The sequence below is a fragment of the Dendrobium catenatum genome, unplaced genomic scaffold, assembly GCF_001605985.2.
Source record: "Dendrobium catenatum unplaced genomic scaffold, ASM160598v2 fragScaff_scaffold_1116, whole genome shotgun sequence".
Lineage (NCBI taxonomy): Eukaryota > Viridiplantae > Streptophyta > Magnoliopsida > Asparagales > Orchidaceae > Dendrobium > Dendrobium catenatum.
Genome location: NW_021319578.1, coordinates 960085 through 970620, shown reverse-complemented (window position 1 = coordinate 970620; position 10536 = coordinate 960085). Strand labels below are relative to the sequence as shown.

Genomic DNA, 10536 nt, shown 5'->3' with positions numbered 1-10536 from the left:
TTTCTAACACTAACTCTTAAAATTAGAATTATATATATGTTTCTATTTATGATTTTATCCTCGTAAGTTAAATATACTCCTCAAAATTTTCTTTTTTTATATTAACTTTATTCATTTATATATATGCACTTTTTGCGTCCTGGAATATTCACGGTAGTAAAGAGTGATATAGTTTAGTGTCTTAGCTTTGTACGAAAATCCAACACACAAACAGATAAAAGAACATGAGTATAGCGTTCATAAGAGACACCAAAGTTTTTACGTGAAAACCCCTGAAAAGAGGGGAAAAACAACGGGGCTAGGCCCAGTTTGAATGAATCCACTAATGCTTGCAATTGATTACAAATGAGACCCTTCCTTATGAGGAAGGTTTTGGCTCGAAGTAGCAAATATACATCATATAGAGTGCATTATATGGTAAGAGTTGAAAGAATCAGTGTTGATATGTTCGTTTGGGCGGTAAGACCATAGCAGGCGAGCGATGTAGGTCGGAAGAATCGTAGTCGGATGACGGTGATCAGAAGGACTGTAGTCGGGCAACGAAGGTTGAAAAGATCGTAGTCAGACGACGGTGGTCGAAAGGACCATAGTTGGTGGAAGGATCGTAGTTAGCAGGCAATGGTAGTCAGAAGGACCGTAGTTGATAAAGGTCGTTAGATGGACCGTAGTTGGTTGACGATGAGGGTCGGGAGGACCGTAATTGGGCGACGGTAGTCAGAATGGCCGTAATTGACAGGCAACGGTGGTCTGAAAGGACTGTAGTCGGCAAGAAACGAAATTCAGAAGGAAGGACAGTAGTTTGCGGGCGACAGAGGTCGGGAGGACCGTTGTCTGGTGATGAAAGTCGGAAGTAATGTAGTGGGTGACGGAGGTCGGAAGGACCGTAGTCGGATGCCAATGGTCGGAAGGACCGTAATTGGGTTACGGAGGTTAGGAGGACCGTAGTCGGTAGACGACGGAGGTTAGAAAGACCATAGTCGACGGGAAACGGAGGTCAGAATGACTGTAGTTCGGTTGCAGAGGTTAGGAGGACCATTGTTTGGCGACAATGGTCGGAATGACTGTAGTCGGTGGGATGAATTGGAGTTGGTAGACTGGTGGAAGTCCCGCGGTGGTCGGTGAACTGGCGAAAGTCCGTCGGAGGTCAGGAAGAACTCTGACAGTGGTCAGTGGACGAGCGGATGTCCGGTGATGGTCGGGAAGAACTCCAGTGGTGGTCGGTGGACTGGCGGAACTTCGGCAGTGGTCGGCGAAAGTCCAGCAGTGGTCTGCGAAAGTCCGGCAATGGTCGGAAGAACTCCAATGGTGGTTGGCATGAACTCCGATGGTGGTCGACACGAACTCCGATGGTGGTCGGGAGGAACTCCGATGGTGGTCGGCATGAACTCCGATGATGGTCAGGAGGAACCCGGCAGTGGTCGACAAGAGTTCCGGCGGTGGTCGGTGGCAGGAGAGCTCCCAAACTTCTTCATTCCTTTTCTTCTTCTCCTCCCCCCTCTCTCATGAGAAGAGTGGGGGCTATTTATAGTTTTTTGAGAGTGGCATGGCTTGTAAATATGGGGAGGATCAAGGTCGAAATGGGAGTGGTTTGAACGGACGGCCGATATTGATCTCTTTGATTGTGAACCGTTTATTGATCATTTGAATGTCTTAATGATATAAGAATTCAGTGATCTTGGGCTCGTTGGATTCGTCTCATCGAGTCACTCGATTTCACTATAAGCATGTCCGCCTCATCGAGTCACTCGATTTGACTATAAGCATGTCACGTTTGGTAATCCAAATTATACTTTCAACCTTCCAAATATGCTTTGGACCCTTAATTTGGGCTCGGATTGAGTTGAATTTGGTGTAGTTGAGTTTGTATTTTTGAGACGTTCAGTTCGACCGTAAGTTTGCTGAAATCGGAATTCAGATGATCTCCGATTTAATTTTTGAAGCTTCCAACTTGATTTTGCCTCAGGATTCGTGCCTGATCAAGATAATTTTTGGTGACATATCAGCACTCTTCTCAATTAATAGGATAAAAGGATGTTTATCTAACACTTAAAAATAATAAGAAAAGTGCTCTTAAGTTCTGAGAACTTATTCATACTTGCGAAATGGTTTTCTCAATTTGATTTTAAATATACCTAAAGCTTCTTATATCTAATTTTGCATTAAGCTAGTTTTGAGCCCTAAGGCTCAATATTTTGAGAGCAAAGTAAATTTTATTTTTTTTTTGAAAGGTTTCTTTTAACTTGAAGTCATTTTTATTCTATTGTTTTTAAAGAAGTTCTATGGCAACTTAGTGTACATAATATTTTTTATTGTATCTCTTCACTGGGTTCACCATCATTTTTGGAAAGGTTAGATATTTTTATTTCTTCAGCCATGAAAAAAATATTGGCATAGAGGATGCTCTTGATCCTGTTGATTGTGGCTTTTTTCTTGTGAAAAAATCAATCTCCATTAATTCAGTCTCCGTCAATATTCCATCGTGCTCGATAATCATCTACCCTCTTTACTCACTTCAAACCACCTCAATGACCCATGGGATTAGTATGCCACATTAATCTGTGGAGTAATTTAATTATTCTGTAATTATTATTCAACCTACTCATCAATCAATTGACTATTACAAGTATTCTTCCCTAATTTTGCATGTTTCCTATTAGAAGATCTCTATAATTATATAAACATTAACAAATATTGTAATGAAACACTGAATTAATTCTTTCTAATTTTTGTCAATTTCTTAAGACTTAAATGCCGTTAATAAAAATTGGCTAAAAAAAGAAATACTCTATTAAAGGAAAATTAATGAGACAATGAAGACAAGCTACGCTGAGCCTCATTTAAGGTTGCTCCAGCTCGAAAGTTGAGACTAATTTTGCCACTTATATTCTTGTCCCTCATGGAGATGTCATTTCTTCATATTCAATTTTGGCGAATCACTCTCTATTCCAGTAGACGCTCGTTCAATAATCTACACTTCAATTCTCCAAGTTCCATTAAGAGTTGGATCTTTTTTGCAGCCCCATCATTTTGCAAGTGACAGCATGATACCATTACAACCTCTAGGTCTTTCGCTAATCTATAATAACAACTTTATTTTATGGACATAGAAGCTGCTAAACTTCCAAGTTAGTTTCTTTCAGGAAGCATTCAAAATTAAAATTAAGGCAGTTCATCCTCACCTACATTGTTAATGAAACATATTGAATCAGAACACAAATTCTAGTATTTAACTTCACATTGATGGCTTTTCATTTGGGAAGCATATAACAACAACAACAACAACATCAAGCCTTTATCCTATAACATGGGGTCGGCTACATGAATCCTTTTTCTCCATTGTGTCCTGTTAAGAGTCAAATTCTCATTTAAATTTAATAAAAAAAGGACATTTCTAATATTTTTTAACCAAGTCTTTTTAAGTCTTCCTCTACCTCTCTTAACATAGGTCAAATCTAATACATCTATTCTCGTAGTCATCAGAGGACCGATATTTTATGTGGCCAAACCATCTAAGGCAAAACTCTCTAATCTTATTTGCCACTGGAGCTACTCACCTTTCACGTATATGCTCATTTCACATTCCAAATCCACTCATCCACCTAAGCGTCCTCATCTCTACAACACTTAACTTAATTATATGCTTCTTTTTTTCATTTGGAAAGCATAATAAGTTAAAAATTAAGGCAGTTCATTTTTGCCTGAGTTGCAATTTTTTTTTCATCCTTTTGAAGTTTCATTCATTGAAAAGTGTGAGACTTCAAGTATTTTAGGAGAGAAGATATCTTTGTTCAAGTGATAGATAACTTAGAAGATTTCTTTGAGAATTGCAATATGCTTGATTTCTAAAAAATTGAATTTACTAGAACAAAATTAATAGGGTATGCACGGTATTAATTTTTGGAAATGTGTTGTTTCTATAACAAAATCTCTATGGTCTAATGTGAATGATAGATTTAAACAGTAATATTTATCATTTTTTTATCACGCAGACCAGCTGCATGATCAATTTAAGAACTTCAAATGAGATGACTTTTGACCTCATTTTTGTATGAGGTCACTAGGGACCTACCCAGACTCCAGATCAATCCTGACCCTACATCAATCTAGAATCCATATCCTAGAATCTACTCTAGTCCTTAAGATTCTTCCAGATCAATCTAAAACCTAGGATTCTCCTAGATCTAGACCTAATAGATCCTAGGATCCTTCTAGAATCTAGACCTTAGGATCTATTCTAGGTCCTAGAATTCTGCCAAACTCCAGGCCTTAGGATCCATCTAGGTCCTAAGATTCTTCTAGACTCCAGACCCTAGGATCTACTCTAGACCTTAGGACTTTTCTAGACTTCAGATCTTAAGATCTATTCTAGACCTTAAGATTCTCCTAGATCCAGACCCTATGATCTTCTCAGGCCTTAGGAGCTGCCTAGACCTTAGATCAATCCAGACCTTGAAATTAATTTAGATCTCAAACCAATCCAGACTTCAAATCAATCTTGATCTCAAGCCAATCCAGATCTCAATTTAATTCAAGCCTCAATCAAAATTCAGACTTCAATCCAGTTCAGAATCCAAACTCCAGTTCAAATCTTGATCCTGCCTTTGATCAAGCTTCAACCCTATCGTGTCATTTATAATCATCCAAATGATAATAAATGATTTGGATAATTCAAACTTAAGCAATCAAATCCAGAATCCAACTCAAACTCAAAAATCCAGATTCAAATCCTAAGTCTTAAGGCCCTGCCCTAAAGGTTCAATTAGCCATTTTGACTGAATTGACCTTCCCAAACTTTGAGACCACCTCCAACAGACTCAAAACATCAAACCAAACTGGTTGAGCCCAAATTCGAGTCCTGGTCAACCTGGTTGAACAAGTCAACCTAGGTTGACCTAAATACCCTTTAATGTTTAAATGGGTTATTTTAACCCATTTGACATTTTAAACCCCTTTCAAGCATTGAATCAATTCCAATCTATGGGCTCAACACATCTCAATCCCTGTTCAATCAAAGTTAACTCTAGTTGACCAAGTCAACATAATAAAATTTGGTCAATCTATTTGAATTCTTTGTTCAAACATTCAAACCTCAAATCCTAGTCATTAAACCTTCTATAATTCAACACTCCAGCACCCATGGCATCCTCCCATGCCACCTCACCTATTGTTGACCAGTTAACTAGTCAACATAGTTAACAAACTTCTTTAAAGGGGCTTAAATGGCCAAATGGCTTGACCCAATCTAGCCATTTCCCATCAAATCATTTCAGCAGGTGCAAAGCCCCTTCCCATGCCACCTCAGCTGCCATGTGGCATGGGAACCAGTCAAATGGTCAAATCAAGGTTTGGGAGTGGTCAAAGATGGTCAAAACCCATCTTTAGTTAATCCTCTCCATCCCTAAACCATTCCAGCCACCTTAATCAATTTCTGGAACCTTCTCAAGACTTTTCTTAGACCTTGGATGGAGATCCAATGACTCCCATCAATCCCACATGGCCACAAAGGGACAAAATGACCTTTACATGTTATTTGTCCTTGTGTCCTTTGATCCATCTGCTCCCACCTACCCCCTGGACACTTGGCAACATCCCAGAACCCCCCTCAAGTAATCTCAACCCTCCATTTGATCAGAAGGAGTTTGAATAGGGCAATACCCCATTTTGAACCCTCATTCTAACTAAAACCCTCTCTCTCCAGATTCAAGCCTCTCCACCCGATCTCCTTGCTCGTTTAAGATCCCCAGATCCTAATCCATACTTCCCAAGTTCAAACTCACCAGTCAAATCACGCCAGCGATCACTTCTCCGGCGAACTCAAGCCAAGTCTGTCCAAGGAAGATTCCATTCGATCCTGTAGTTAGAAGCTCGAGAGATCTACTACAAAATGGAGCGTGAAAAGTCCACAAATGCAACATGCCTTTAAACGGATTAATCCATCCATTGAATAAGGTATAATCTTAAACCCTAGGTAAATACACTTAGTTCAAATTAGCTTTTGGTAAAGCGCTTTTCAAGTTAAATAAAAGCTTCCCAATTGTATATGTTCACTAGGTTAATCTATGTTTTAAATTTCATTTAATTTGATCATCTGGTTTAAGAGAACGAGCAAAAAAATGAGTTCTAGGGCATTTTTACGGTCAGGCTCAGGCTTACGTTTTTATTGATCGTTGATCACCTGATCAACGGTCTGGATCGAGATATTCCGCGGTCTGTTCCAACCGTGTATCTGATTCGGTGTCTAGTTTTTCGTCCGACGGCATCTGGGCCCTCGATCCAAAGCTGTGGGATCGAAGTCCCGCCGTCCGATCTCTCCCCATGAGATCATATAGCGGGATTTGATCTGGGCCGTTCATTCCATCACGTGGGGAATCTGACGGCGGTTGGCGATTGCTGACTGGATTAAGTGATGCCGCGTGGACCCCACGCCGCCGCCGTCTGTGCTGGACGAACCAGGGATCGCCACGCGTCCCACTAACAGCCGCCAGATTTAATTAAATGGTTTCCATTTAATTAACAGAAAGCTTTAAAATTTTATAAAAAAATATTTATAACTCCAAAATTTAATTTTAAAATATCAAAATTCTCAGAATTTCAATACCTTTCAAATAAAATTAAAATTACTTTAAAATATTTAATATATTTAAAATAAATTTTAAAGTACTTAAAATTTGATATTTTAATTAGAAATTAATTAAAATAAATCAAGTTAATTTAAAATTTTCAAAATAATTTATTTTGAAATTATTCCATTTGATAAGGTTTGATACAAACTACAATCCTCTTATTAGAGCTATTACACTTATGCTTAATATCTCATAAGTTAAATCATTAAAATTCATCTAAAGGTTGTTAAACACAACAAAACAAAAATCATGCACAATTAAAATTGTCCGTATTGAAGAAATTGTAGTTAAAAAAAAAATTCTTTGAATGATGGATTAGGTATCTGGTGTTAGAATAATTAAAAATAATAATTATGAGAGACGTCACAATAATTATTTCAGTATGTATATTTAATTTTATAAACCATTAAGTGGCCAATATATTTGAATTATTGAAATTTAATTATTTATATTTAAATCATATTGGTTAAAAAGAGATAATTTGATCAATTTTTATTGACCGTTTGATCAAATAACTCCTATGAGCAGTTATTATACCTAATTCAAAGGAAATAACTATCAGTCTTCTCTCTCTCATTATAGGAGTTAGTTTGTTCCATAGAGCATTAACTCAAGAAAGAAAGAAAATAAAAGGGAAAAGGGAGAGAAACTGCAGTTTGGAATTCAATGAATTTAACATGAATCAAGGTATGTTTTCTTCCGATTAAAATCTTGTGAAAATCATATTGTTTAAGATCTTGTAGATTTAAAACTTCTGTAAATTCATATATTCGTTTTAATTTCTTTTACATAATTTATTATTCGAGTTTTTGCAAGAGTTAGAGAACTCATAATGTATGTTGCAAGTTATTGTAAAAGTTACATAACTCATAATGCATGTTGTAAGTTCTTGTAAGAATTCGAGAACTTAAATCTTACATCTGGGTGTAAAAGAAAATTTACAAGTATAGTATGAATCGACAACTAAAAGTTGAATATGCTAAAAGAAAATTTATAACTCTGGAGTGTTATTCTTGAGTACTATTATGATGCATGCTACTTGCCTATCTATGCTCTTTTTCAAGTTTTATATTTTTTTACTCATATACATCATATCTTGCAGTTAGGCTCCTGAACATACCATTTTCCTATTAGTTGAGAGTTGCTGCTATGAAGGTGATGGTCTGCAGGTTAAATTTTGTGCCACAAATTTGAATAATTTATGGAAAAATTTGAGTTAGAATTTTTTAGCGTTAAATTGGGCAAATCTTGTGGCAACTATTTCTACTAGTTTAGAAATATAAAAAAATAGTTTGAGGCATGTTTTTTTGTTAATTTTTTATATATTCTAAATTTTAATATTTTTATGCAAGTTGGATATGTGATTCCTTCAAGTGTGGTACAAGTACAACATCCTAATTTCATGGGATGCCATCCCCTTGTATCAGTGTGAGCCTTGGATGTCTTTAATATTTTTTTCTTTATATTAATTCTTTTAAATATCATATTATTGATTTGCTATTGTTCATGATTTATTCAAAATTAAAGGATCTGGGATTCTAATTGCGGAAAAAATCAATTACTAGTTGATTTTGTGAGGTTTAAATTTTTGTTCATTTCTTTATATTTATTCAATCATTGTATTATCATTTGATTTTTAATTACCGTATTTACTAGTTTACATGTAAAGAAAGGTAGTTTTTTTTTTCTTGCTTAATGCTTATTGATCTGTGAATCCTAAGTTCTCTCATGTGATTTACATATATTACATCATTTTAGTTGAATTGGAAAGCCCTAATACTAAATTATTCTACATTTGAACCAACAACAACAATAACTAGCCTTTATCCCACTACGTGGGGATGTCGGCTACAATCCTTTTTTTTTTCCTACTGCGTTCTGTTAAGAGTCAACTTTTTATTTAAATCTAATAAAAAATATCATTTCTCATATTTTCTAACAAATTCTTTTTAGGTCTACATCCACCTTTTTAACAAAAGTCAAATCTAATACATGTACTCTTCTAATTGGGTCATTGGAAGGCCAATGGTTTATGTGACCAAACAATCTAAGGCGTCTCCCTCTAATCATATCTGCCACTAGAGCTACTCCAACGTTTCACGTATATATTCATTTCGCATTCTGTCTCTAAGAGTGAAGCCACTCATCCACCTGAGCATCCTCATTTTTACATCACTTAACTTAATTTTATGCTTGTCTTTTAATGGCAAACACTCTATGCCACAAAGCATTGCAGGTCTCACCACCATCTTATAGATTTTTTCCCTTAAGTTTGAGGGATACTTTTCTGTCACACAACAAGCCCAATCTATTCCTCCAATTCAACCATCCTCGAAGTGTGATCATAAACTCTTTTTGTTCTTGATTTTCTTGCTGCTCTAGGAAAGACCAAATGTGAGCAATTATATTTGATCCAGGATTTATTTGGGGCAACTATCTGCTAACATTGCTTTTAAAAATGCAACCATTCTAGGATTTGGCTAACAACTTCTCAATAGTGTTTCAGAAAAGTTATCTATCTAGAACAACTTTTTGTAAACAAGCTCGTCATCCTCTGTTCTAGCATTGCAACTGAATTCTGCACCTTAAACCAAAATTGTATATTTTATCATTTATATTAAAAAAAGACATGATAATTTCAAATACTAGCTTCTCATATAGCAGTTTCACAATTAGCTTTATAGACAGCTATAACCACCCCATACAGACCCTTAATCGAACTCACATTCATTATCAAATTCATAATTCCAACATAAAGCAGTTTCACAATGGCATAACCATGCACTTTGATCAAGACAAGAGGTATACCAATCATCAATCAACCATTACTCTTGCAAACACATTAAAAAGGGCTTAGTGTTCTCTACGCCCTTCGTGTCAAGCACGACAGCTGGTATTCTCAAGTTACACATAAGCAGAAATGATAAAAGCCCTTCGTATAGTTATTAAAGCTAAGGTCTCATGCACTTGAGCATTAGATCGGCATCTCCACCAACCTTCAATTTTAAAATTATATCTTTTGCAATCTCCTAATCTCCTCACAATTTCCTAGCATTCCAAAACACACATTTTTTAGAGAAAAAGAGTAACGAACCTGTAATGGCCCGAACGATCTCCGCTCTAGCCAGCACAAAAACGAGCGCCCGTCCACAGCTCCTTCCCCACTAACTGCTCGCTTCTCCCTATCCATTCTCCTTCTTCTCCACCTACTGCATACAAAAACACCAAAATAATCAATAAAATGAAAATAAAAGATCAAGATTTTTATACTTCACAACAGAAACAAGCGGAAAACCTTGGGGCAAACCCCCTTCGCGCGATATGAGATCAATCAGCGCCGCTCTGCATCTCGATACTCCAACGCGTACGTTGAAGCTAATAGACAAACCTGCACAGACTGTGAAGCCGTCTGATAGCAGAGGGAATCTTTGGGACCGGAGCTCCAACTCTAAATTGGCGGAACAGGAGATATCATCTAGCGTCTGGAACTGAACGCCAAGTAAATGGGGCAGGGCGGCGGGAAATTGGCACGGCAGCTGTAAGAACCCTTCCTTCGGCCCTTCATCGACAATATTACATTTTAACATTTAAGCTTAATAATAGAATTTTCACTGAATAATTATAGCAAAAGACCATTATTCATACTGCTAGAATATATGTGGCAGCAAAGTAAGAAATTTTTTTTTATTTTAATCATTGAAGGAATATTCAACATATAAATAGAGAACTCAAAATTTTATGTGGAAAATTCAGAATAAGGGAAAAACCACACGTTCATACTAGTTGAATTGCTTCAACTTTTATTTGAATATGTTCAATGATTGATCAATCTCAAAACTCGAGAATAATGAAATTACAATAGTTTGGAGAGTTGGATGGAGGTCCGACGTTAATTGGTATCCGGGCGAAACTT

At 36.6% G+C, this 10536-nt stretch overlaps 1 protein-coding gene across 1 annotated transcript; it reads right to left on the bottom strand.

Annotated features, from left to right (window-relative positions):
* Positions 1 to 8997: 8997 nt before the first annotated feature.
* On the bottom strand, positions 8998 to 10227 carry LOC110109772. Its single transcript, XM_028698596.1, has 2 exons — positions 9919 to 10227; positions 8998 to 9832 (listed from the first exon to the last, which is right to left on the bottom strand). The coding sequence occupies exons 1-2, from the start codon at positions 10208 to 10210 to the stop codon at positions 9744 to 9746; spliced, it is 381 nt and encodes a 126-aa protein (XP_028554429.1). The 5' UTR covers positions 10211 to 10227; the 3' UTR covers positions 8998 to 9743.
* Between the last annotated feature and the right edge of the window lie 309 nt (positions 10228 to 10536).